Here is a 26,815-nt window from a genome sequence, read left to right as displayed (position 1 = left end):
TCCTTTCAAATTTGATAGCTCCTTTTGGGTATCTAGATTTTTATAGGCAACAAAACCCCACTGTAATTTGGAGAGCTCTGTGGAGAATCCACACACAATCTGGCAGTGGTCTGCTGTATTTCCATGTCAGCTTAGAACATGAAATTAATACACAGAAATCAAAATCTATGTATTTGGGGATAGAAATAAAACAGGACAAATCACCAGGTAAGGAAGTTGTCAGTTACAGCTGATTAGGAGAGAATAGACAGAATTGTCTTGACAAAGTGTGGTGGGATGCTTTCAATTAAAAAGGAATTTGTAGACTGAAATGCATGTAAAAGCTGTTCACACTCCAAACTAAGGATAGAAGATCTTGTGTGCTCTTTCTTAGGGCTGCCTTACAGTGCACATTGCCAAAAGAAGGCCTTTCAGTTGGCAGCTTTAAGAGTCATCTACAAAGCATCAACACAAAGCACCCTTTTAATGTAGAGTTCTGCTTAATACATTTGCTACTTGGAGATCAGGATCCATCTACAAATGTAGTCCAATATGTTATAAAGTTTTTCATGACATCTTGTGAAATTGCTTTAGCAGGTTAAAGCCTGATTTTTCTGTATTTTTCTTCTCAAATATTGGGTTTTCTGAGGCATTTTGCAAGTGTTTCATGTGTGGACTAGCTACAGCATAGTCTGCTGTACTGTACAGTCTGCTATAATTTCACATTGCCTTTTGAACACAGTTCATATTTATAGAAGATTAACTTTATTTCTTTAGTTTGTGATGCACTATTTTCTTTCAACTAGAAAAGTCCATTTATTTTGTGTTCTTGATAACACACTTTTGAGGACTTCTAATGTGCAGTTGATGTGAACTAATTAAAGCCCTTAATGGGCACTTGGCATTCAGAGTTTATCTGCAGATCACCTGTTTAGGGGTATTTTGATTGTCTTTGCTGTCAGAACTGAACTGGGAGAAATTGATCTGGCTCTTTCTAGGCTCAGTTTTGGATAGGAGGTAATGAAAAATCGTTCTGTCCTCTGCTGTTAACCACAGAGCATGTATTGCTCTTCTGGCATGCAGGATTTCTTGGGCTGTTGTGTGAACACACCTGAAACAGCACATTATGGCTGTTCAGAGGAAGCATTCCATGCATTCAGATCCATTAATGAAATGAGTATTAACCTATAAATGTTCACATTGTTTAAAGCTGGACATACATGCTTGCTTGTGCTTGCGTAAGACTCATACTGTACATGCTTTTGTCCTGTTAATTTTTGTTAAGTTGGAAAAGCAGAGGGATGACCACACTGATTTTATCTGCAGTCTGGCTATCAAAAACTGGCTGCTTGGGGATTTTTTTTTCCTGGTACTTTGCTATAAAATTTCAGACAGGTTCTGTAATAAGACAGGTTGGGGTTTTCTCACTCCATTGTTTGACTGGGAAATGTTCTTGAAGGCCTGGAACATAACATAAATGAGCACTCATTTATGCTTGAGTGTTTGCCTCACTGAAGCACTGTCTGGGGGAAAGTCTTGCCCAGCACAGGGTTAGAAGAAGGCAGTGGTTCAGTCAAACACCCCAATATGATTCCTTTTTATTTCTCTCCCTTCCCGTCCCTTTCTCCTTTGCAAGGGCTTCTTAAACTTCATTATCTGACCAAAACTTTGAAGTTTAATATTTCAGAATTACATTTGTTACTAAGGGAGTGGGGGTTTTTCTGTGATCATAAAACATAATGCTGCACAAATATGTGGGCAAAACCTTCCAACATTCAGTAGATTTAATGGGCAGTAGTTTTCCCCAGAAAATGTTGGACTCTTTTGAGCTAGATACTGGATAGTCTCTTTCACTCAGGAGTTTTTCCAGCTGTAAAACCTGCTTTTTCTAGAATTACAAATATTGTGAATTAAGTATTTAGTGATATTCTTAATTCTTGTCTTTAAAGATTATTAAAACATTAAATCTGCTGGTTATAGAATATGTTCTAGACATTAATGCTCGTGGTTACTGCTGAAGTACCTGCAACAGCTGGAAAAAGTAATTCACTATGGATGGATTGACAAATTAAATATGTTTGTACTGAAGTCAAACAATGACTTGTAGATTTCATTGAAAAGCTACATTCTAGATGTCTATTTTCTCTGCATATGGGCTTAGTTATTAAGTTATGATTACTTTTCAAATTTCAGTGGTGGAATAATTTGTTTTGTGTGTTTCAAAGGTAAGGGAACTGGTCTGTTTTTTTCCTGAGTTTCATTTAGGCTTCCAGCATGGGCAATTTGTACTGTTTCCCAAATAGGCCTGAAAATGTAGCACACTCAAGGCTTGTTTCTTGCCCTTCTTTTAAAAAATGAATTTAAATGAGAAACAGCTATTCAATGTAAGGAATAAAATAATGTGGTTTAGCACAATTATTTAGCACAGTTGCTAAATAATAATTAAGCAGTAATTTCAGGTTAACCAAAAAGCAACAGGGAAAGAAACATAAGTGAGCCAGGTCTACCTTACAGATGCAGATGATGTCCAGTGTGATTTTCCAGGCAGTATAACTGTGACTATTCCTAGACCCCAGTGGGTAAATTAATTCCTGGACAAGTCTCCTGTTACTTTGGAACTCTGCACTCCACTTCATTATGCTGTGTAGTTCTGCTTGTGGAAACTGGCTACTCCTTATGGCGAGTTGATTTAGGTGTGCTCATCATTCACTGTTTACATTTGTTTATAGTTGCCCCTGTGGATTCAAGTACCAGTTTATACTTCTGAAAACACCTATATCTCTTCAATAGCTGGGTTGTGATTTTTTGAGTGTGCTGTAATATTGATTCATTTGCATTTTCAGACATCTATAATTTTCCTCAGTTACTTTTGTTTGTACCAGTGTTGTAATATGCGATACAAACCAACATAGAAATGCTAAGGAATTTTTGTAATTGTGATAAAAAAGTGTGCTGTCCTGTTTTCTAGATAAAATAATTAGACATAGAGCATGTACTTTGAAGGACACTGCTCATGCTATCATTGCTGCTGAACTGGATCCAGAATTTAATAAGATGTGTGAGGAAATCAAGGAAGCAAGAAGGAAAAGAGGTATGTTAAACTTCAGTTATCATAACACAACACACTCAGAGGCCCTCTACAGACGGTAGGAATGGGCTCATGTTCTCAAGTCCTGGACCTTGTGGGGGACTTCAGCCACACCAGTATGTGTTGAAGGGACAGCACAGAGGGCAGAAGCAATTCAGGTTTCTAGAATGAGTAGAGGACAACTTCCTTCTCCAAGTCATAATGGAGCCACCAAGAAGAGATGCTGTGCTGGACTTTGTTCTCACCAACAAGGAGGGGAATGTGAACCTGAAGAGCAGCTGGGCTGCACTGACCATGAAGTGGAGGGGTTTGAGATCCTAAGGGCAGCAAGAGGGATGCACAGCAAAGTTCAGTACCTTGGACTTCAGGAGAGCAGGCTTCAGCCTGTTCAGGGATCTGCTTAGTAGAGTCCTATGGGATAAAGCCCTGGAGGGAAGAAGGGCTCAGGACAGCTGGGTAATACTGAAAGACTGCCTCTTCCAAACTCAGGAGGGATGTTTCCCAACAAAGAGGAGGTTAGGTGAACATATTAGGAGGCCTGTGTGGATGAACAAGTTGATGGTGGATGAACATAAACACAAAAGGGAGGTCTGCAGAGAGTGGAAACAGAAAAAGGTAGCCAGGGATCTAGTTAACAGAAAAAGGAATTGAGCAGCCAGGGATCAAGTTAGGAAAGCTAAAGCCCTCAGAGAATTCAACCTGGCCAGGGACAAGGGCAACAAGAAAAGCTTCTCTACATATATGGGATAGAATTTACACATTTCCATACAAAAATTTAAATTTAATATGAAATAAAGAATGCATGTCAGATTCAGACAGTGCAGGTTAAAGGGTGACTGACCTTGAAACTCCTCTACTTTTTTCCTATTTTGTGAGCTGGTCTGATAGGACACCATCATCCTTTCCACAAGAAGGATGCATTGCCTACTATTACACAGTACTGCAGAATCTGGTGAATAAGTAAATGTTAGGGTTGCTGTTCTAACTTCTGATGTGGATGTGGTAGAACCAGAGCTGTGATCTGGAAGTGTCTGTAGTACAGTATAATAAGAATTATGCTAAGGGAGAGCAGCCTTTAAACCACTGGAATTTTAGTTCACCCGGGCATGTGTACAAGTGTAGTTTTGGAGGTAATGTATTGATTTTTTTGATTAAGAAACAACCCTTGCAAGTCTGTGTACAGCTTCTAAAGTGACCAGGGAAAGTTACCAAAAGTCCAAACACATTCCTGGTGTGGCAGCAGTGATCAGTTTACATAAAAAAGAGTATACCTCCATGGAAAAGTTTTAAACTTTTGAAAGTTGAAAAAGGTTGAAAATCACTGAACTATAACATTAGAACAAAATTTCATGCTGATTTAGGGATCACTGATTTCAATAATTCCAGCTTTACCTTGGCAAGTTGTTTCCTGCTTTGGTATAAAGCTCCATTATTTGATTTCTAGGTTGAATTGGCTGGTCTTACCTTTCAGCTGCTGATTCTTGAAATACTTCTGTTGGTAGATTGAAGACCCTTTATTAATAATCTTCTTTGAACTATGCAAGTATCTATAGGCTTTCTCTCCTTCAGATTAAAACAGATAGAATTCTTTGTGTTTTCCTATTCAGTCATGTGTGTTTTTGTCTAATTTTGTGCAAGCTTCCAATGTGTGTCTTGAATTGTGGATAAATGAACCAATTGTAATTCGCTGTGGCTGTAAAACAGAGCTAATATAATGCCTGCATTTCTCCTCTGTACTTTTCTATTAGAACTACAAGAATATTCACAATTCTGGCCACAGCGTCATGCTGTGAGCTGTGCTCAGTTAATTATCCAAGTCCCCATGACTGTAAAAGGTTATTGCTTCCGAGGTTAAAGTAAACGTTTGTAAGAGCTCTTTGTTACAGAGAATGACTCTATGGCTTGTCGTCCTTTCTTGCAAGTTTGCAAGAACTGGAATGCTGCCCTCCTTTTGTGGCAGTGGCCCAGTAATAGATATTTCTGGAGACAATGCCTGCAGACTCTGTTGAAAGAAGGGCAGTGTCTTAAGTCATATTTAAGGCTGATGGTATCATGCAGTGAACTTGTTAAATCAGAAGAAGCAGGTACCATTGATGTGAGAGGGCCTTGAGGTACAGGTACAGGATGAGCAGCACCAGTTTGTGGGACAAAACAACTTGCAGACAGGAATGGGCAGGATTCAAGTGCATTCAGTACATTGGCATGGAAACTGTTACAGTGTCACAGGTACCTGCAGGTGACACTTGAAGATGCTTGTGTGTGGACCACACTTGGTGGTTTCAATGACAACTGAGCTCTGCAGTTGGTCCGGCTGTAGAATGGGCAAGGCTAACATCACTGACTGGGTTAGCAAGGAGTGCTAACCTAAGCAAGTCCAAAAGACTTGGAATGCATGGAAGAAGCTGTGTTAGATTAACTGTTTATGAACAGAGGAAAATATATCAAGCTCCTGAGGTCTGAGGAAGCCTCGTGCTGGAAGGCAGTCACAAGGGATCAGGAGTTGTGTCAAAGATTATGGTGGTGCAGAACACCTGGATGATGACACTTCAGGAGTATAGTCTTGGCACTGGTCATTGTAGTAGATGGAAAGGATGTGAATGCTGATCAATTCTGCCATTATTCTAATTTTTCTCTAAAGAACAGCCTCATCAAGACAGCGGATCAGGACAATCCCAGTGCATCTGCTTGTCTAGACTTTGACATGTACCCTGTTTCAGAGCAGTTTGAGCAAGGGATAAAAAAAGTTTAAAAGTTTCATATCCATTTTCTTCACAATTTTGTTAGCAATTTACTTAGCAATCTTAAAATGTAGTTGTAAAATATTTTCTACATGGCTTTTTGTGGGGGGGGGATGTGGTTGTGGTGGGTGTTTTGGTTTTGGGTTTTTTTTCTTTTGTTTTTTTGTTTTTTGTTTGTTTTGTTTTGTTCTCCACACATCTGCCATTTTTACTTGGTACTCTGGTGACCAGTCTCAAAAGTACTGCCCATAAACTGTGCAATAAAATCAGGATGTAGAAGTCAAACTAGAATTTCTTGTTCCTCTGTTACTGAAATGCTGTTGTTGAATGATGCTAAGCTTAAGGACAGCAAGTTTTAAGTAAATCAGAACCAACTATCTATATCCTAGACTACTGAAATTTGCAACTAGTGGAAACCAGCTAGTAAAAAGGTAGAAGTGATAGTTGTTTTGAGTAATGACATATGTTTGATATACAGTTTAAAATTTTTATAATAGCACCTAGAAACCTATGCTGTAGTTATTAATTGTGATATGAGAGATTCTGTGTGAATCTTTTAATTTCTGCATCCATCAGTTTTGGAGCTTATTTTCAGCTCTTGATCACTTGGTTCTGGTTTCTATTAGAGATGTAGTATAACTTTTTGAAGACCATTTTAGTGGATAGATAGGAAATTCTAGTTCACAAATACAGAACTTCAGATATTCATTTATGTCTTTAAAATGTGCTTAACCAATATGAAAGTTTGCTTTTTTAGAATTTAATTAAAAAACCTATGAAGCAGTAGAAGCTATGAGATGAAGTTATATTACAGGAAGCAAACCACACTTTTGTTAAAAGCAGAATTGCATTTTCTTAATTTAGGAGCTCATATTGACTCTGAAATGGATCCATTTTACATAACATAGATCACAGTGACAATACAAGGTTCTTATTCAGATACTCTTTTTGATATGGCATACAATGCCGTTATGAATTGCCACTTATTTTAAAACTGTTTAAAATAAGAAAAAGATTGAAATGGTCAGTAAGAATTTGCTAGTAGAGGAAATAAGAATAGAAAGGTCAATCTTTGGGGACCAAAAGAGTGTGAGAGGCAGTCACATTTTTCTAATGCATCAGAGCTGACAGTTTAAGACCATGAAACCAGTAAGTTGTTTTGCCAGCAGAAACCAAATATTCTGAGTCAGATCTTTTTTTTTGAATGTCCAGCTAAATATTAATGGGTGTGTTCCTATTATGGTATGCAGTATGGTGTTCCAAGTTTCTTCTTTGATTCAGTAGATTCCTGCAGCTTGGTTTATTTAAATAGGTATGGTTGTCTTTTGCATGCAGGCTTCTCAGTGCCAGCAGAACAGGTAAATCCTCACGGTTCCACTGTACGGAAAACAGAAGCCAGAGTTGAAGAGGCATTTCGGAGCAAGCAAAAACCCACCATGGCTGTGTGGCCCAACTCTACAAATAAATGTGCTTGTAAGTACCTTGGGTGATAACTGTGCAAAATTAGAGGTCCTTTCAATGGCAGACATTGGAAATGTGTCTCTACTGCTGCTTACTGATTGTTTCCAGAAGTAAATTTAGGCATGAAACACATGGAACTAAGAAATACTCCTTCCAGGAGTACATAAAATCACTGCCCAAGAAATTGTAACGAAGCAGGATTTCTGGTTTTGTGATAAAGAAGAATTATTTTTCTAATGCAGCGTGAGTATTCTGCGTTTTTCGTTGTAAAACACTGTTTTCAGTATAAGACAACTCAGATCCAAGAACACTTTTCAATGGTTTGATGCATTTTCAGATTTGTTTACTCTGTGTATTAGCAGGTAAATACCTTTACACTGCTTAATAGTCTCTCACCTGCACTACATTGAATTCCTGCCTTCAGTACATTCAGCGTCATGCTGAAAGCTAGAGAGGAGATTGGAAATTTAACTGTATTTTCCTTTATGGCAATGGTTTTCAACAGTCAGTAACCATTACTGGAGGATGTTAAGATACACTGGAGCCTACTGAATTAATCCAGTTAAGTGATCAAAATCTCTAGGATTGTGAGGTTTGACTGGGTAATCAGAGGCACTGCTAATTATTTCCAAAAGGTAAGTTGATTAGAACAGGTGAATATATAGCAGATATTTTCATTATAAAGAAAATAAAGACTATGGGAGACTGTGTGTATGGGGGTATACTGATAGTTGCACCTGGCTTTCCTGCTGAAGATGTGGAGTCCATTATTAATAAATTATTAGTAGCATTATCAATTCTTGCTGATTGATGGCAAACTGATGGAAGCAGACAAATTTTCATTTTGGTTTTTGTGCTCTCCTTCACAGTGCTTTTCCTTGATGAGAAATCCTTTTCTAGGCACAGTGATAACTGCCCAGAGATGAACATTGTTTATATATGAATGATAGTGTTGATGTCAAATGGTTTAATTAATTAGAGGTGTATGATTTTATTTCCCGAAGCTGTAATTTCTTCCGTTAAAGGAATTAAAGTCAATGGTACAGAATTATGGTTAGAACAAATTGTTATATAATAAATTGATGATGTGGATCCAAGCTGTTCTTTATTCATTTGGCAGCTCTTGCAAAACAGAGAGTGTAGGGAAGGGATTCCCAATTAATTTTTTTAAATTTCCTGTGAAGTCCAGGATGGAGATTTTCCCTCTGGCTTCCCTACAGAGCATTTTGCTGGCTGTGCATGCTGAGCAGCAGACGGTGGGGTTTATAGACCTCCAAGCTGGACATCCCTTGGGAAGGGGGAGAGCAGCCCTTGCTGGTGACTCGCATCCAAAGCAGCTCCGGTAGCTCTCTCGCTGCCCCTCTGTTGTGCAGGCAGCAGCAGTTGTTTGAAAACTTGAGCCATCGGCTGCAGGAAATTGCCAGTGTCTGTGCAAACAACAAAGTTACTGTTAAGACACTGATCCTGTTGGTATTTTCATGATCTAGCTTGGAAGGCAAGAAAAATTGAGGCTTAGTGGTGTTTGGGTCTACGATCAAATGAAAATCTGCCTTTTAAGGCTGAGTCCAGGAAAGGTAACTAGCCCAGGAGGGATGTGATGCATCTAGTAATCAAGAGAGAGAACTAGGAATTGATGAGCAATCAGAAATCTGCAGGAAGGATTCAAGTAGTACATGGGCACTCTTGAAGACTGATGTGGTCAGTTCAGCAGAGACTAAAAATGAGGAAGAGAAATGTTCTTAAACGGGTATTTGGAGGAAAAGCTAGAGAAGGGTGAGAGCAGAACTGAGAAGATTGTGGGGAGCTCAAATAGCAGAAAATGAAACTCTGGATTGTGATTGTTTAAATGAAAGAAGTTTGGAGAAGGGATTTCTAAAGAGGGATTATTTTAGGGGGAGAGTGAAATTTTTTTATGGTCGTGAAATAGTGTTTTTTTAAAGACTATAATGTATTGCACAATCAGAGTAACAAGAAAAAATATTAAAGTATTTTACTTAAACATGATAAAACCATACTTTTCAATAATTCTGAAAATAATTGCATATTTTCTGCTGTTTGAACTTGAATTAATGTTTTCCCTTAGAGGAATCTAAGGAAAGAATCACCAATGATAACTTTCTTTTCCTGATCAGTTGTTACTATTTTTAGGGGCTTTGTTTGACAGTATTTTAGAAAAGACCTGCAAAAAGGTTAATTCAGATGACAAACCTGAGAACTCCAAGAGAAATTATTGTCAAGTATCGTCTCTAAAAACAGAGAGAACTGCAGACAGTGCAGCAGCCTTGCCAAATTTAGGGTCCTGCTCAGGGCTAGTAGAGAGGAGAGTTGGATTAATTGGTTTGTTTTCTGAGGTTTTATATTTTGTATAAAAATTTATTTAGTTTTTTAATTACCTGTTACTTTGTGTGTTATTTAATTTTTCTGATGTATTTTAGATATTTTGTTAATATCATTGGACCAGATGGGCTGTTGGTAATATGGTGAATAAGTAATTTTTCTGTTTGAAGGCGTGGTGATACACATTCCTGAGTTACATTTAATCTGCAACTCCCATTTTCCCTGTTGAGGGTACAGCTGTGGGGATTGTGTCTCACAGTATAGATGAGTTTTAAAAGTATTGAATTACTAGAAGTTGCTGAAAATCTATTTGGGGAAGTTCTGCCACAATTGAAAATATTTCCATTATCGCGTGTGTATTTTGAGAAAAGTGCAAGTATTCAGGTGGGAACTTGGAATGGGACAGATGTCAGAAGTCTGATATAAATAGTTTTATGATTATAGAATCACAAAATTACAGTGGTGGAGGGAACCTCTGGAGATGTTCTAGTCTAGGTCCCCTCAGAACTGGTTGCTCAAAGCTTTGTCCAGTTGTGTTTTGAAAATCTCCAAGAATGAGGGCTCTGTGTCACGCCTGGGGAGCCTCTTGTAGTGCTTAGGTACAAACAATTTTGAGTGTCTTTTATTTCAGTCTGTGCCCATTGCCTCTTGTCACTGGGCATTGCTGAGAAGTCTTATTTTGCCTTTGTATGGAGCTGTGTGGAAAAGGAAACTACCAGCAGTGTGCAGTTTGGTGTGTTTGCTAAATTAAGTGGTTTAGATACATGTTAACTCAGAAAGCATTAGCATCTCTGTAATCATTGGGATCCTGTATAATAAAACTGTATCCAGCTGTTCCATCTTGCCAGTAGATGGGGCATGGTACATACTATTTTACTGTCTTGCACTTGCTTCCTTTAGTGTTACATATAAATAAACTCTGTGGGGAAGATTTGGCTTTGCATTCTTATCTTTTTTTTGCAGCATTTAATGATAATATATTGTAGTGATAGACTGCAGATTTTATGTTTTCTTCATAGAGAAGATGTTTTTTATGCCATGTGATAAATAGCATAGCTGTGAAAATGGCATTTGGAGCAAATAAAGAAAATTTAAATCCTTTGTGTTATGCAAACTATTAAAAATATAAGTTTTATATGAAAGTCATTTTATGAAATATGAAGTAAACATCCTGCTAACTTTTCCCAGTAATTTAAGTGATTAGTGGGCTCTCTCGAAAGGACTGCAGGGATACCAAGCAAGGATCTAAGAAACTATGGCAGAAAACATTTCTAAATAAGTACTATTTTCTTTGCCTTTTTGTGTTGGATTTTTTTGGTTCATCAGTTTTTGGTTTGCTCTTATTCACCCCCAAATGGGTGATCTTTGCTGTCCTGTGGAACACTTTGTTTCTGCTTTATATTGGAGTACTTTTTAAAAAAGATTTTTAGAAAGAAAAGGTTCTTCATTTACAGTCTTTTTCAGAAACTGTTTTGTTCTCAGTCTTTGTCTGATTTTCATCTGTTTAGTGGCTCTTCTTTGACCTTTCTGTGACAGTGGTGTCAGTGATTGCTGTACTTTAGACTGCAGCAGTGCCTTATCAAAGGACATGGCAGACCAGATGCCATATGGTTTTGATCCTTTGAACTATTTTCTCCTTTTGGTGTGGTTCTGAGTTTGGATTCAAGAATTGGATATTGGCAAATTAACAGCCATTCAGATGCTAACATGAAAATCCTAGTAGCTGCTGTTTTGTCACTTACCCTTACAGTATTTGCTACTGTTTAGTTTTCTCCTCCTGCTTTCCAGATTTGACTTGAATTATTCTCACTTGAGACAGAGGCAAGTACTGTTATTGATAAGCACCATCAAAAAAGATTTTCTGGAATGTGAGGATATCTTTACTCAGAGCTGGGACAACTGTCTCTTTTTGTCTCTGTCATTTTGTTCTGGGTAGTGTAGGAGTTGGCATTCTGGTTGGGAGTGGTTTGATCACTTGTGCTGCCTTCAGCCAGATGCTTTAAAAGAAAGTTTCAAACATTTGAGAAATAATTTTTTTCATGCCTGATTTTGAAGGAAATACCAATGTAGCTGATGATTCCAGGTTGGTTAACAGTTCTTTTAAACCCCATAGGCTTTTAAATTCTTCTAATTTAAAATGCAATTTAGTGAATTTGTGGGAGTTCTAATAAATCTTGACTGCCTGTTCTTTTTTGGGATCCCATCAAACTTCTGAACTCAGTGATATCTAGTGACAAAGAAATTTTCTTTCATCACTATTAAAAACCTGCCTATTGAATTAATCAAGTGTCTTTTTTCTCTGACAGAGGGCTAAGTGGGTTCTACAATTTACCTGATCAGTGACTTTTTTATATTCTCTTGTTCTCATCTTTATAACTGAGTAATGCAAGGTGGCTCAGCCTCTTTTAAGGTTTCCTTGAAAGCATTATCATCACCTTTCTTGTAAACATGGTAAAGCCATCTTCTGAAGTAGTTTGGGGTTTTTTTTCCCTCTAAGTGGTATGCACAAGTGATGTAATAAAAACAGTTTTCAGACCAGATAGATCCCTTTCTTCCTCCCTTCTGAAACTGTGACAATGTTTGCTTTAAATTGTTTTAAGACTTAGTGTTTCTATCTGAAGAAGTAGTGGATTTTCTTGGGATCATTACCCATTTATTAACTTCAGATTTTGTCTCCTTGACAGAGAAACCACCCAGTAGCCATGATTCTTTCTTGTGTTTGTTCATGGCTCTCTTGCAGCAGGAAGGTGTCATTCAGTAGTCCTTAAGAGCCAGCTGAAGGTACCAAGGATGTGTATAGCTGCAGTAGTTGCTATTGTACAGAGCAGAGGGGAAATAAGCACATCTACAAAGGTGAAAATCTGAAGATTATCTCCACAGATGACATTAATCTAATTGTCTTTTCTCTTTTGACTTCATTTGCCTCTTTAATTTTCCAACATGATGGTCTTGCCATATATTTTACTAATGTAATTACTCTGGTTTCCTGTAAATTATATTTTTATCTTGGTTTCCCAAGAAAATCATACATGTGCTCTCTGTCCATCTCTGCTCCCCTAATAACTTCTAAATCATTTAGTAGAGTTCAGACAGATTTGACAGGAGTGAGAGCTGAAAGATTAGATTCCTGCGGGTTTTGTGAAAATTGGTAGCTGGACAAATGCACGTGTCTGCTGCAGGAAAAGGAGCTAGATTGAAAATGGTATTTGAGCAGGTAAAACCTGGTATTGACCAGGCATGGCATGCACACCTCAGACATGGAGTGTGTCCTGTTCAGCTGGGGTGGGGAGGAACAGGAGACACTGGGATAGTTCCATGAGAAACAGTGGGAAGAGCTTCAGTGGAGAACATAATTGGGAATGGTAGGGGAAAGCAGTTGACTGGGGAAGAAAATACTGGGAATGCTGCAGTCAGGTTTGGTTTTTACCTATTTCAACTCCTCCTTATGAAACTTGACTTGTCTGTGTTGAGTCAAAATTTGCTTTCAAAACGCAAGCTGTTATATAAGGTAATAAAAATCATAAATATGTGAATTTGTTGCTTGCAGTTCTTTTCATGTGTTGGTCAGTTCTATGCCTTGAGTGCCCTCCATCTAGGTGAAGAAGATGACACCTTTTAGGGATTGGTTCCACTGTCACTTTAAGCTGGTCAAACTGCAGGTCACTGCTAAAGAGGCTGTTTTGACTTGTTGCTGGTGGCATATTCCCACTGTGTTCCCTGTGCCAGCATTGTCATTCATGAGTTGGAAAGCTCAACTAAAGATGTTGAAAACTAATCCAGAAAAAACCCCAACAACCTAATGTTTCAGATGGATTTAGTTTCCTTATCTGTTTTACTGCAGGAACAGTAGTGCCGTCACAAATGAGACAGTGGAAATGCTGTAGCTGGCTTTAGAGGGAGAAATGGCTTTGTTAGTGGAAGCTGGCACCTCACTTTACTGTTTAAGCCATTGTGGAACTGTGATCTGTTCTTTCTTGCTGCTTATCTCTGACTGCAGTTTGGGACTTTGTGAGTAGAAACTCCAGAGACTTTCAAGTGGACTATATAGTGCCTCTTGGTAAGGAATGTGGAACTACTGGAAGCAGCTAAATTACTGTGTCAGGTACATAGATATCCTGGATGCTGTATAAGAGAGTGTAAGTTGCTGGTTATAAGTGATTTCTCAAGGCTTTGAGTTACTTTGCACACAAGACATCAGAAAGGTGTTGAGGGTTTTGATCATGGAAGAAAAACTTAAAACACGTGAATTGCTTTAAGTGGTTCTTGATAGTGCAGACTGAAAATCTAGATCCATGGTGATCTTCCTTGCCGTGAGAATCTTCTTTGGGTTTTAATCCCCAGGAATTCTTCATGAAATACAGTAACAACAGAGAATTTACTGTTTGATGGATGTCAGTTTTATCATTTACTGACAGAGGATTCACATTCTCTGATGGGTTTTAAGCAGTGTGGAAGCATGGAAGGGTCTTCTCTGCAGCATAAAGTGAACTTGTTAGCCTTGAATACTGTGCTGCACTCATGGTACTGTTGTAGTCAAAGTACAGAAATTTCAAGAGAAAGATCTCTGCTGCATCTTATTAGAGCTCTTCCACATTAAGGGAAGCAGACTTGCTTGTTAATAATTGACAGTCTTTGAATAATCTAATTATGTCTGCTTTCTTTTCCACTGTTGATTTTATTTCTCTGTAGTCTACAGTTCTGTCACTGTACTGCTGGACTCAGGGGACAGCAACAGTGCATACCTCAGCTCTGAAACTTCTGTGCCATTCACCCATTTTTTTGAGATCTCTTTTCCTGAGACCGTAAACAGAAAGGTCATGGTTACCTCTGGGTCTTCAGGAATGCTTTGAAAAAATGGGAAGGAATTTAATTTTTTGGTTCATATATTTTAGGATGTTTCTAGTTTTGGGTTTTTTTTTTCCCTACTATTTCTGTTCTTTAATAGCCAAGAACAGTGCTCTGCTCTGGACAGGGCTGGCACTTACATCACCAGATAATGTTGTTATTACTTAGTGTATCTGACTGGAGAATCTGCAAGTAGCACCTGTCAGTGGGCAAGAATTCAGAATTTCTGAAAGTCTGCTACAGGTTTCATTTTACTTAACTTCATCTAGAGGACTAGTCCTTCTGAAGTAAGGACAGTGCAGAATTTATTTTTAATCATACCTAGGGGAAATGCTGTCTGCCTTGTTCATGGGTTTTTCAGATGACTCTGAGATTGTCTTAACATAGGAATGGAAGAATTGAGGAACTTCACTTTCTGCTTAACAAAATGTACAGTAAATTTCTATTCAGTGATTAATTGCATTGTATTACATAGTATTTAAAAAAATGCTGTCTGCGTAGATTGTGCATCTTAGGAAAAAAGAGCAGGCAAAGTTTAGTTTTGATACCAACTTCATGTGAGCCTGAGTGAAATGTTAGGTTTGACTTGTGGTCAGACAGATATTTATTGTTATTAAAAATGCTTAGTACTGATTTACAAAAAAGAAAACCAGACAGAAGCTAGAACTAAAATTAAGATCCCTTTGGCAAATCTGTAGAGGTTATGTGAAGATTATAGAGTGAATAGTTGGCCAATTTAGAAGGCAAGTGAATGTATTCATGTGTGAATAATTGCTATTATAATAGTTTGAGTTAGAGAAACTCAGTTCTATGAAGCGGGATTCTTCTGACAATAGTATTTCCACTGCCTCTGGCACAAATACTGCCAAAAGACTGGGTATCAATGAGGAGATTTCTGATGAGTAGTTTTAAAAGGAGTAATTGAAAAGGTGTTAAAGCATTAAGTTGCAATTGTATGTACTATGTTCGTTTTTTAAACAAAGTTCACTCCAAGCGTTTCTTCTGCAAATGACTGTCCCATTCTGTTGCCTGCCAGAAGCTGATAGTCATGAATCATACTGACTAGAAAATAAAAAGTTTGGCATTCTGCTCTTGATAATTTACAGTTTTCTAAAATACAAACTTTAAGGTAGTGAAGATGGTATTCCAGGCTAAGTTTATTTTTTAGCAGCAATCTGTTAACCCATTAGATCCTCCCCAGTGGCCCTTTGCGTCAGTTTTGCCCTATGTTAGCTCCTTCGTCCTTTTAAAGTCATAATCAACTGTCTTGTAGGATTCAGTTTCCTGCCTCTTATGGCAGCTTCTCAGATCCATGATACTCTTGTAGTAGAGCCTTATTTATTTCCAGTAACTATAAAGAGGACCAGTATAGGTGGTGAAATCTGGTGTTAGTGTCTCCAGTTTGTCACATGGTTCTCTGGTCCATTAAACACTTGTACCACTCTCTTAATTTAACTGGGGAATAAAGCAGGACAGAAAGACTGGTGCAGGGTTTTGTTTTTAGATGTTGTATTCCTTGCTCAATTTTCTACTAATTTAGAGGCTTGACTCTATGTAAAAGAAAAATCTGTGTAACAATGTTTTGGTTGCTAAGGATCTGGAACCAGAATTTCCTCTCTCATCCTAAAAGACATTGCTGCCTCACTTTTTGTTGTTGCTTTGTCCTCATTAAAAACAGCAGTAAGAAACAACACACATAATGTTTGTTCAAAAATCCTGGATGAGACACTTAGTGAGCTGGACTTTCTGACTCTCAGTTGGGAAAGACTTGAAATTTAATGAGATGGGTAATACAAGGATTAATTCCATTTTGCTTTAAAGTGATTTCTCTCACACCTAAGAATTTTAGGAATGTACTTGTGTGTTTGGGGAAATTATGGATTCTCATCCCAGGTGGAACTCACAGTTTGGACAGAAGGGATGCACCAGTAAATATTTAAAGTGCAATTCAGTGATATAAAAGATGTCAAATATACTTCACAGTATATCTCATATATCTATCTGAATTACAGCAAAGTATGCCTAAACAGCCAGAAATCAGTGTATCTTTAAAATTTTCAACTTATTTATACATTCAGGATGTACCAGATTTCCTTCAAAAGACTTCTGCTCTCCTTCTGTGTTTTATTTACCCATCCTTGGAGTTGTGCTGAGGTTCAATTCATTGGCTAGTAAAGTATTATCTTTATTTTTGTCTGTAAGTTTACATTTTCCTGTTTAGTTTCAGATTTGCTGCTTCAGTGATTAATGAAAATCTAGGGAAAAAATACATGGAACTCCTGAAAAGTTATGTGAGTAGGTTGTAGTTTGTCATCAACAAAAGAGTGACACTGACTGTAGAAGTCAGGATCAGATCTTGAATATGGCTGGAGAAAGTCTTGCAGTTCTCCATAAAGATTGTTTATAACAAGAAATACACATTCCAAGTGAGACTGTTTTTATTGCAGCATGATTGTAACTTTAGATAGCTTTAAAGCTAAAAGGTGAGGATTTACTCCTAATGTAGTTGTTAAACTACCTGCTTACATACAGCACTCATGGGGAGAAGTTCTGAAGTACAACTGTGCTTCTGAGTGGCTGTGAATTAATTCTCAACACTTGTACCTGCATAGTGCTTGTATCTTCAAAGCAAGATCTTTGTAACTCAGTGTGTGCTTGGCAGACACAGGTGTAGGACTTAATACCCCATAAATCAAAGCAACTTACAAATGTAAAGAACATTATGGAGGTGCTCAGCATAAGAGTTCACTTTGAAAGCAAAGGAAACTTGTCAGGCTCTGGTTACTATTGGCTGCAATTTTCATTTGTTGTAGTTGGCCACAACTTAAGCAATTTTGCCAAAATAGAACAGTCTTTATCATTGCTTGGATTCAAACATAGAAACTTCACTTTGTCCCAATGTCTTCCTGGTCTTCTGGGTCTTCTGAGCTGTATCTAGCTAGTACTTTTGAAAAGGATATTGACAATAGCATTAGGTTGGATTGGTCTTCCTTCTGCATTTGCTCATCAGATTACAAATGTGCCCCAAAGCCTTCAGATCAGTACCTCAGTTGTATCTCACTGCAGATAGGTTAATAAAATAAAGTGGCCTTTCTGAAAAACAGTTTGTTTTGTAATTTTTCAAAGGCACAGAAAATAAAACTAAGAAATAAGAAAAAGTAAAATTAATTGAGAAATAATGAAAAAAGGGAGTCGCTTGCCTATATTGCCTGAAGTTGAGTAACACAATATGGCCTCACAGCTGACAGTGGTTGGAGTAATAGCTTGTATCAGAAGCTTCCTCATGTCCCTTCCAACCTGAATTATTCTATGAATCCATGGATTGCACTTTCATTTGTTTTATTGTATAATCACTTCAAATCACTGAGGAGCTAAAAAGGGAAAATGAGAATAACTGTCTTTGAGTGCTCATTACCCAAATGAGCTACCCAAATTACTACACCACTGCTTAGCTGTTTTAAGTAGGAATTTCTTGCTTCCATAGTTTAGGAATTGAGTGGATGACTGACTGTCCACTCCTTATACTTCTAAAATTCCTTGTTTCCTCTACTTTGCTCACATTCAAATCAAGAGACACCTTATTTTTTCCTTGAAAAGTGAAGATACTTGATTGCCTCATTCAACACCATATTCTTATATGCTTGAGGGGTACCTGTGCATCTCAAAGTGTTTGTTGGTGTGTTTGTTTTCAGTTCGAATAAGGAGAAAATCGAGACGGCGCTCCCAGTGGGGAAAAGGCATTATTAAAAAGAGGAAAGTCAATAATTTAAAGAAAGATGAAGATGATGCAAAGTTTGCTGATGATGAAAATCATGGTGAGGACAATAAATTACTGGAAAATGGAGAGCTAGAGATCAGCACTGACTGCATTGAGGAGAATGGAGAGGAAACAGGAGACCTCTCTATGACAAATGATGAATCCTCTTGTGATATTATGGATATAGATGCAGAGCAGAGGCTTAACAATGGGACATCAGGAAAGGAAAACAATTTTGCATCCACAGAAGAGGAGAGCTCAAATGAATCACTGTTAATAACTGACAGTATTACCCTGGGTGCTGAAAAGGAATTGAAGAAGGACTCTACCTTGAAAGGAGACTGTGTGAATGGAGAGACATCTGTACTTGGCTCCGAAGGTGTACCTGTTCCAGCCTGTCATAATGGTAAAGTAGAATCACTTGATGCTGTTTCACCCTGTGACAACAGTGATTGGTCTAGTAACAAGCAAAAATCTTTATCTGAAGATCAACCAAAGGAGAAAATGGAAGCTTCCAGTGAAAATCAAGGAACTGATCTGGTGAAAGCCGAGTTACCACACTGCAGCAATAATGAGAAAACACTACAGAGCACAGACATTGAAACTAAAGATGCTGAAGTAGATAAAGAAGGTATAGCTTGTTTTCCATGTTTCTGTCTTTATCTCAGTGTCCAAGTTAATGTGTGTATTTTTCACTCTAATATCTTATGTTACAATTATTATATAATAATATTTTATTAATTGCTGATTATTTGAAACTCTTGGTGTGCTTCTAGCATTTAATTGCACATAGAAAAATTTGAAGTGCAATCTTGACTTGCTATATTTTTATCCTAGGCAAGAAAGTGTATCTCCACACTAACACTACTCTGTTCATATTTGTAAGCTTTGTGGGAAATACTGAGATAACATCAATACAATAATTAAGTATTTAAAAATAGTATAAATAGTGATAAATACAGTACATCTTATGGTCTGTATATTCTGTCTGATTTATATTTTGATCTACATGATATTGACTTGTTTTGTTAGAGAATGTGATAACAGTATCATTGACATTGGGTAAAAATACATAGAAATAAAGAATGCATTCCTTTAAAAAACTGCATAGCAAAAGTGGAAGCAGTTTAACTCATCTCAAAAGCCAGATTGTTGTTCATGAGAAGGTATCTGGCTTTGGAGTCACAGTGAACACAATAACAGTGCAGGAAAAAGATAAGAGAAGGAGAAGGAAAATCCTGGTGGTGTATAGAAGAAGGGGCCATGTCCTTTGAAGACAAGAGAGAGAGTTTCCTCAGGGAACAGAAATACAAGCCTTATGCATGATTGCCTTTTTAATGAGCTTTCAGAATTATCTAAAAGAATGGAATCTTTACTTCAAAAGTTAGTGCTGAGATTTACAAAGTAAATGAGCTTTAATGAGAGATCTGAATTATGAGAAGATTACTGTGTACATGTTGGCTGTGTTTGTACATACACATTTTCTCTAAGGGCAAGGAGAATAATAAAAGAAAGGTCCTAGGAATATCACAAGAAGAGCATGATGCGTTAAGAGCCTTTACATTTCTGAACTTGGTGGGTGAATTTTGTATGTTTTAGGATGGTTATGATAGCAGGGGTCCTCAGAAGAAAAGGTGTTTTAAATAGTTGAGGAGAAAAATAGTGAATGCATGTAGGGAGAATATAAGGAGATAAGAAAATATTTTGGTCAATAGGTTGAATACAAAGGTGGAAGAAAACAGAAATGTGTAACAAACACATGAGGATTGGAGTATAGCAGGTGTTGGAATAATGTGGTGATGAAGGCACGGGATGCTTTAGAGAGAAAAATGAAGATTTGTTTCACTTGAGGAGAAAGAATCTCAACATTTGCTTAGTGTGTGAACTTGTCTTTGAAGCTGTTTAATTATTTGTTGTTAAGTAGAAAGATATGATGAGAAAACTCGTAGTGGGATTCAGTTTTCATTCAAAGTTGGCACTTTGGAGTTGGGTTTTAAGGATTGCCATTTTGTGTGTGTCTTCTGAGCTGTGGCTTGGTGCACCTGTAAGCATTAGAATTGGCAAAGCTGATGAACAATGTGCAGTGCTGCAATTTTGCTTGATTCCAAACAACCCAACAAACTAAACAAGCAAAATAAAACTGAAGTGAAGAAATAGGCTGTATTTTGTGGGACTGACAGTGCTGATAGTTGTTTTTCAAATTACAGGTTTGTTCAAAAGCAAGAAAACACGAAAAGTCACTGTGGAGCAGTCAAAGCCCACAAGTTTGGAGCATGTTCCAGAGGAACCTTCAGATCCTGTACCCTCTGTGGTTGTTGACCATGACAGACTAAAGGTAATAGAACTGAAAAATAAATAGAACTATTAACAGACTCCACTGAAGAAGCTTCCTTTCTGTGTTCTGAAGCAACGTTTCCTTTAGTTTTGACTGCAAGCAAGTATTATGATCAGAGTGACTTCTGGAAATGATTTGTTGATCAGGGTTTTTGGGATGAAAGGTTAATAAAACTACTGAATCCTTACTGTCCCATCATTACTACCCTTATAATCCAGTAATGACACTGGATTCCTAGCAGTCCACTCATTTAATTGCCCATTTTTGCAGGTACTCACATGTGTTAATTGGCCGTGGAAGGTACCAAGAAACTGCTGGGTGCCTGGTAATTGGGAGTTAATATCATCTTTTCCTGTGTATACCAAGGTATACTTGGTGGAGAAAATTTAGTGGATTGGAAAGCAAATGGAAATTTGTGTGGATGTTTTGGCATTATAAACTGCTAGTTAATTTTCTTCCAGGTTTTTTAAGCTTCAAGTTTTTTTTTTTTCAGTTAAAGTTACAACAAAGTTTACTGTCTTCTATTGTAAAAAGTAGCTTGACCTCCTGTGACCTATGAAATTAAGATTCCATTTTCTGTGGCATTCAGATGATGATCTCTTCAGAAACCATAGAATTGTTATGACATGTGAAAAAAATATCTTAAATGTCACTCTTTGCTACTATGTAAAATACTTCCACCTTTGTTATGAGAAATTTTGCATATGTTGTGTCCTCCTTCTGTTTTTTTGTTCTGTTTAACAACATTTGTGGAAGACCAAATGTTTTTCTGTGGTGGCACTTTTTTTCCCTTCCAGTATAAGTGCTTAAAAATGTCTGCTTTGGCCATCAAAGCAGTTTTTAGGGTTTGCTTTGTTGTGATGACCAACCAAGATGAAATAAGATGCAATAGCATTCCAAAAGACCAAACACTGTCCCAGCTATACTGAGTAAAAGAATTTTAAGACAAGAAGAAAAGTGAGGGTATAAGCAGAGAAGTGAAAGGAGACATCAAGTCCTTTTTGGATAAACATTGAAGCAGTGGCCTTGCTGATACCCAGGTGTGGTGAATTTAATTTGTTGTATCCCTTCAAATGAGGGCTACAGAAACACATTGCATTTCTGATTTGTCTTTAAAAAAAGTTAAAAAATTATTCTAGAATCCCTCTTAACTTTGCCTTTTGTTGTTCCAACAGAAACTGCTTGATTTGGTGGTTAAGAAAAGTGACAACCTGACTGTTGACCAACTTGAGAGATTGTATTCACTCCTCAGTCAGTGCATCTACAGACATCGTAGAGACTATGACAAGTCACAACTTATAGAGGTGATGTTGTACAGCTTCTTTTATTCTTTATCTGAATATTGTGAGATAGGCTTTTCAGAAGCTGTTAATCTGTCAATTTATTGTTCTACTAGCAGGCAAAAGCCTTTAATAGACTTTGAAGAAGGTATCTATAAAAAGAAAAAAGCTTAGTGTGGTACCTTAGAAACTGGCGGTTGTTTCGAAGAACATCTTCTGCAGAAGAGGATTAAGAATTTAACCTAGAAGAAGGGAGGAGAAAGAGGAGAGAATACAGTAGCATGGATAGCACATGCTAGCAGAGTAAAATGAAGTAGAAGCAGTTTCCATGTGTTTGGCATGACTAGCAATGGATGTAAAGTGGTGATTTCCTGGTCAGGTACCCTGACCAGGCATTGCTGCTGTTGGTGTAACTAGGCCAAAACCAATTACCCCTCTCTGCTCCATGCAGTTGCAGATTCCAACTTTCATAGGAGACCTAGAAGTGTGAACACTCTCTCTTGATCAGTAAGTGCAGTCTTGGGAAAGTCAGTGTAGCATGGTAGAAGGCAGGTGTCTGCCTTGCCATCATCCTTTGTCACTGAAGTGTTTGCCCTCCAAGGCCTCCTGTACATCAGCAGCAAATTGGTCATTTCACCACTGGCACAGGCTGATGCCAGCTCTGGGTGTGCATTCCCTCCATCACCACTGTTCAACTGCAGAGAGGTTTGGATCAGCTTGCTGATTCAACTGATCACCAGCCCTGCTGAGAAAAGGACAACAATTGCTACTTTCCAGTTGGATCACTGAGCACGAAATATTTTTCTCCATGAATAATTTACAACAAAACCTGGAAAAGCCATAGTGGGGGGTTTTATAGAGCTCCTGCAGAATACTTTTCAAACTCTTTTCATCCTATTCCCTGCCATCTTGCCTAAAAATGTGTTGAAAGTCTGAACAAGATGTTAGGTAGATTAAAAAGGCATTTGTCCAGCAGGAGTGTCTAGAGACCAATCTTTACTTTGTTTATCCAAACTATGCAGACTTGTGATTACAGCTGGGTCACCAACTGCAGAAGTGTGCAGTAAGACTTGAACTCATGCAGCGTGCCATTGCAATGCTTTCCTAATATATATTGAGCACATTAATTATGTAAGTGACCCTAATAAGCCTTGATTTTTCTCATGGACTGTCATAGTAGAGGGCTTTTCTGCATTAATGCTTCTTTAATGAGTTCTCTCTTCTATCGTATTTTGCTAGCAGATAGCAGCTAATAAACAGAAGCGTCTGTTTTCATATATTTGTTTGTTCAGATTAAAAAAAAGTATCACAGTAAGTACTACTACATAAAGTAACTCTATTCCTGTCTCTCTATATTTATGAATAGTTAATGGTCTGTGTCTCTTGCAGGAGATGGAAAGAACAGTTCATGTGTTTGAAACATTCCTGTGAACTCGTCAAGATGGGTGGGTTTATCCTCTCAAACTGCTCATCGGAGAGCAGTCCTCTGAGCCATTCAGTTTCCATTTGCACCAAGTATGTGCAGAGCCTTGGTCTTAAGTGCTCTCTCTTTTTGTTTCTGTTGAATTTGGTGCTATTGTCTCAGGTACCTGAAACCAACCAGCCTACAAGAACCAAACGGAACTTCATATAGTTGTATCTGATATAAATAAAGAATACAATGCCACAGCTTGGAGATTTTTGGTGCTACAGAAACTGTTCTCATTCCTGCTCTTGTTCACTCTACATGCATTATCTATGGGGAAACTTCAGGCAAAGTGAAGACCAACACATGCGAGAGGACTGGAAAGAGCAGATCTAAGTTGAATATTTTTAAACAGGCAACTTTTTTTTATTTTCTTTTTCCAATTTTTCTCTTCTCTGGGGTTATGGACAAAAAAAATCTGTCCTAAAGAAGGCAGTGATGCATTGTGGTAGGAATCTTGAGTAACTGGATGTACAGTAATTTGAAGATGAGGCTCTCTAGAACTGCCTTTAATGTGCCTTTTAGTCAATTGAGAAAGATAAGGCTAAGCAATTTGTTTGGATTATAGCAAATGGCAATGTTAGAAAGCTGTCTGCAGAATGAAGATCTCCAAAAGGATGAATTGTATTCTCTTCATTGGATGGCAGCCAGTATTATGGTTCTATAATGCCTGTCTTACTCTACAGAACTAAACTAAGACACACTGAAAAAGCCACATACTTTACCAAAATGGTGAAATTCCTTTTTCATTGGTATATATTTTGTTTTAGAAACAAGTTACACAGTGAAACTCTTCTGTGTTGCTTAAAATGAAGCATTTTCCCACCGTGTCCTTGTTTTCCAGTGCGAGTTCTCTAAGGGAAGCAAGGTTAATGCTGGCAGGTTTCGTTGGGAAGGTCTGTGTTTGTGATGTAGCTTGGACTGTGCAGTGCAGGCAAGAAGACACTATAGTTGGTCAAAGTCCTGGAGCCCAACCTCAGCTGAAAATAAAAACTTCTCTTAGGTTTCACAAGTCGTTCCGTGCAAAGCATTGTTACTGTGGGGAGGATTGGAAGAGAGCCTTTTGAATCCATCTTTGCTATGAGTTCTCTGGGTCTGAATTGTGTGGTTCAACACCTTTCTGGCAGCTGGAGAGAACAGTCTAGGCAGTTTTTATGTTTTATCACATTTTGACCATTACCTGGGCTGGTTTATTTCACGCCCAGGTGGGAAGTTTTCTAGAGCAGTTGCTGGTGTTCCCATCCTGAACCGTTCATCGTGGCTGTCCCTATGTAGCTGCAGAAGTGTCTGTCCAGAAATATGCAACGCAGTGTGATTCGTTTTTAATAGACAAAACAGACTACTGCAGAGATCCTGAGCTACCTCAGCTTTTTGTATTTTAGTTACCAACAGTGTTTATGGAGGACTGGAATCACGCTGCTCCCCAGGCTTAGGGACTCGTCTCCACCTCTCCGGCTCATCCCAGGGTAGTGCTGCAGAGAGAGAAAACGTGGGCCTTGGGCTACTGCAGTAATCCAAAGTGCTTTGTCCATTATGGTTACATTCAGCCTATCTTAGATCTTTTTTCACCCCGAATGCCACTGTTTTTCTTCATAGGTAATAGCAGGAAAAGGTTTTAAGCATTCATGTACATCTAGTTACACCGAAATGCAACCCATGCAGAAACACTGTATTTTTTAGGTGGGAAAGTGCGATTAAAAACAACAAAAACAAGCAGAAAACACATTTTAAATGAGATGCTTTGATCTCAGATTTGATTATGGGATTTTTTTCCATGTTTCATTTAGTATTTATTAGCATCATACCTGTTTGAGATATTTATGTGTCTGGTACATTAACAGCATTTTGTATTTTGATGGAAATTGTTACAAACTTTAAGATTTGATTAAATGAAATGTAGCAGATTTTTTGTAGCAAGTTTCTGAAAAAAGGGTTTTTTGCAAGTCTCAGGTTCTTGCTGCAGAATTTTTTAAAAATATTTATTCCAGTTTCACTTACTCAAAGAAGTTTTTGTTCAAGTAACAGCAGCACTTGTGGAAGATAAAACTGCATTCATTTTTAAGAAGATAATAAATTTATATAAACTAAAACAGTTGAGAATTTTAGTCACCAGTGAGTGTAAAAAGCAAGTTTAAGCTAATGCCTAGCATTAAAAAAGGTTCTAAAAGGTCAGGTTTCTAAAGGAAAATTTTTACTGTCAGTTGTTGATTGGGAAAAATCATTAAGAGGCAACTTTACTGATTGAGGAGCTGCCATGTTGTTTTAGAGAAACGTAGCTAATACCAGATGTTCTAGTGGACAGCTTACCTAAAATGATATACTCGCCTTCTTAGCCCAAATAACCACACTTCAGTTTTTGTTTTCCTTTACAGATGTCTGGTGGTTATAGAGTTAAAACAGCTGTTAATCTATCCACGTGGTCTAAACTTGTTTACTCCTTCTATGTTTTAATTTTTTTGCTACATAGCACGGGCAAGAGTTTGTACAAATTGACCTCTCTTCCTTGTTTCTTGTTGTGAAAATTGCAAATAAACTCCTGTGTGAGTCCTTGTCCTGGACTCTATGGAATGTGGCCAGCCAGGAGGAGGAGGAGGTTCCCCTGGGGGCTGGGGGGGCTGTTTTGGAGTGATAGAGTTGCTCTTGGGTGATGACTCTGGAGTTAATTGTATTTGCAAGCTTGAATCTCACCTGTGATTATTTTGTTTTGTTTTGTTTTGTGTCCTCTGTATTGTTACTTGATTTCCTCATATGCCAATGTATTTATAGGATTACTGGGTTTTGTAATATCTTGTCTTCCTTTCTTTTTTTTTTTTTTTTTAATTCAGTTGGTGAGTCAGCGCTGGTTTTACCTTCAGTCTCGTGAATGGCAGGTCCTGCAGCTGATAGTCTTTTATTTTGTTTTTGTTTTATTTTGTAATCACACCATAAGCTTGAATTTGGGCTTGTACTTGCATCTTTTGTATCTTGTACATTGGGTTAATTAGACATTGGGATGTCCTGTTTGGTTTCATTAACGTGTGTCTACTTTGTGGATTAAGTAGACTTCCTTCATCAGCTATGGTATATTTTGGATTCTACAGTTTTATTCAGAATTGTGTTTAAATTGATGTTTTGCATTTTGACTTCATTTTACGTTAGTTTGAAGTAAGTTATTTAATTTTTTTGAACTTCTGGAAATTTTGAACATTTTACTGTAATTTGTAATATAACTGCTGTGAAATACTTGAATAAAGATGACAAGAAAACACAGCTTTAGCTCCTTCAAAAATGTATTTAAAAGAAATGGCTGAAAACAGTTTTTTCCTTACTAGACCTCTCCTTGGTTTTGCAGTTTAGATGTGACACTTTGGGATCTTGCTGTTTAATTATTTTGAGCAGTTTGGTCTAACTTCTGCTTTCACTGTTTGTCCATTAGAGAAATGGCTTATAATTAGAGGTTTTTTTTAAAGGAAAGACCCTTTCCTTTCTATTTATTATATTTAGCAAAGTTGTTCTTACAACTTTGGCTTGTTTGCTTTTTGTTTCTTTAT

The 26,815-nt window shown here is 37.6% G+C and overlaps 1 protein-coding gene across 6 annotated transcripts in view; it reads left to right on the top strand.

Moving 5' to 3' along the window:
• ATAD2B (ATPase family AAA domain containing 2B) overlaps positions 1-26,534 on the top strand; it is a 74,894-nt gene extending 48,360 nt beyond the window's left edge. For 5 of the 6 annotated variants that reach the window (XM_050972491.1, XM_030235835.2, XM_030235834.2 and 2 more), the window contains exons 23-28: positions 2,948-3,070; positions 7,141-7,278; positions 18,141-18,836; positions 20,413-20,540; positions 21,716-21,844; positions 23,210-26,534. In XM_050972491.1, the coding sequence (XP_050828448.1) occupies positions 2,948-3,070; positions 7,141-7,278; positions 18,141-18,836; positions 20,413-20,540; positions 21,716-21,844; positions 23,210-23,251 (1,256 nt within the window). In that variant the 3' untranslated portion in view covers positions 23,252-26,534. The remainder of the gene's footprint in view (positions 1-2,947; positions 3,071-7,140; positions 7,279-18,140; positions 18,837-20,412; positions 20,541-21,715; positions 21,845-23,209) is intronic. The other variant, XM_030235836.2, reaches the window with a different exon arrangement.
• The last annotated feature ends 281 nt before the right edge of the window (positions 26,535-26,815 follow it).

This window comes from Serinus canaria, chromosome 3 (assembly GCF_022539315.1).
Source record: "Serinus canaria isolate serCan28SL12 chromosome 3, serCan2020, whole genome shotgun sequence".
Classification (NCBI taxonomy): Eukaryota; Metazoa; Chordata; class Aves; order Passeriformes; family Fringillidae; genus Serinus; species Serinus canaria.
The sequence above is the reverse complement of the archived record's forward strand: the minus strand, read 5'-3'. Positions and strand labels throughout refer to the sequence as shown.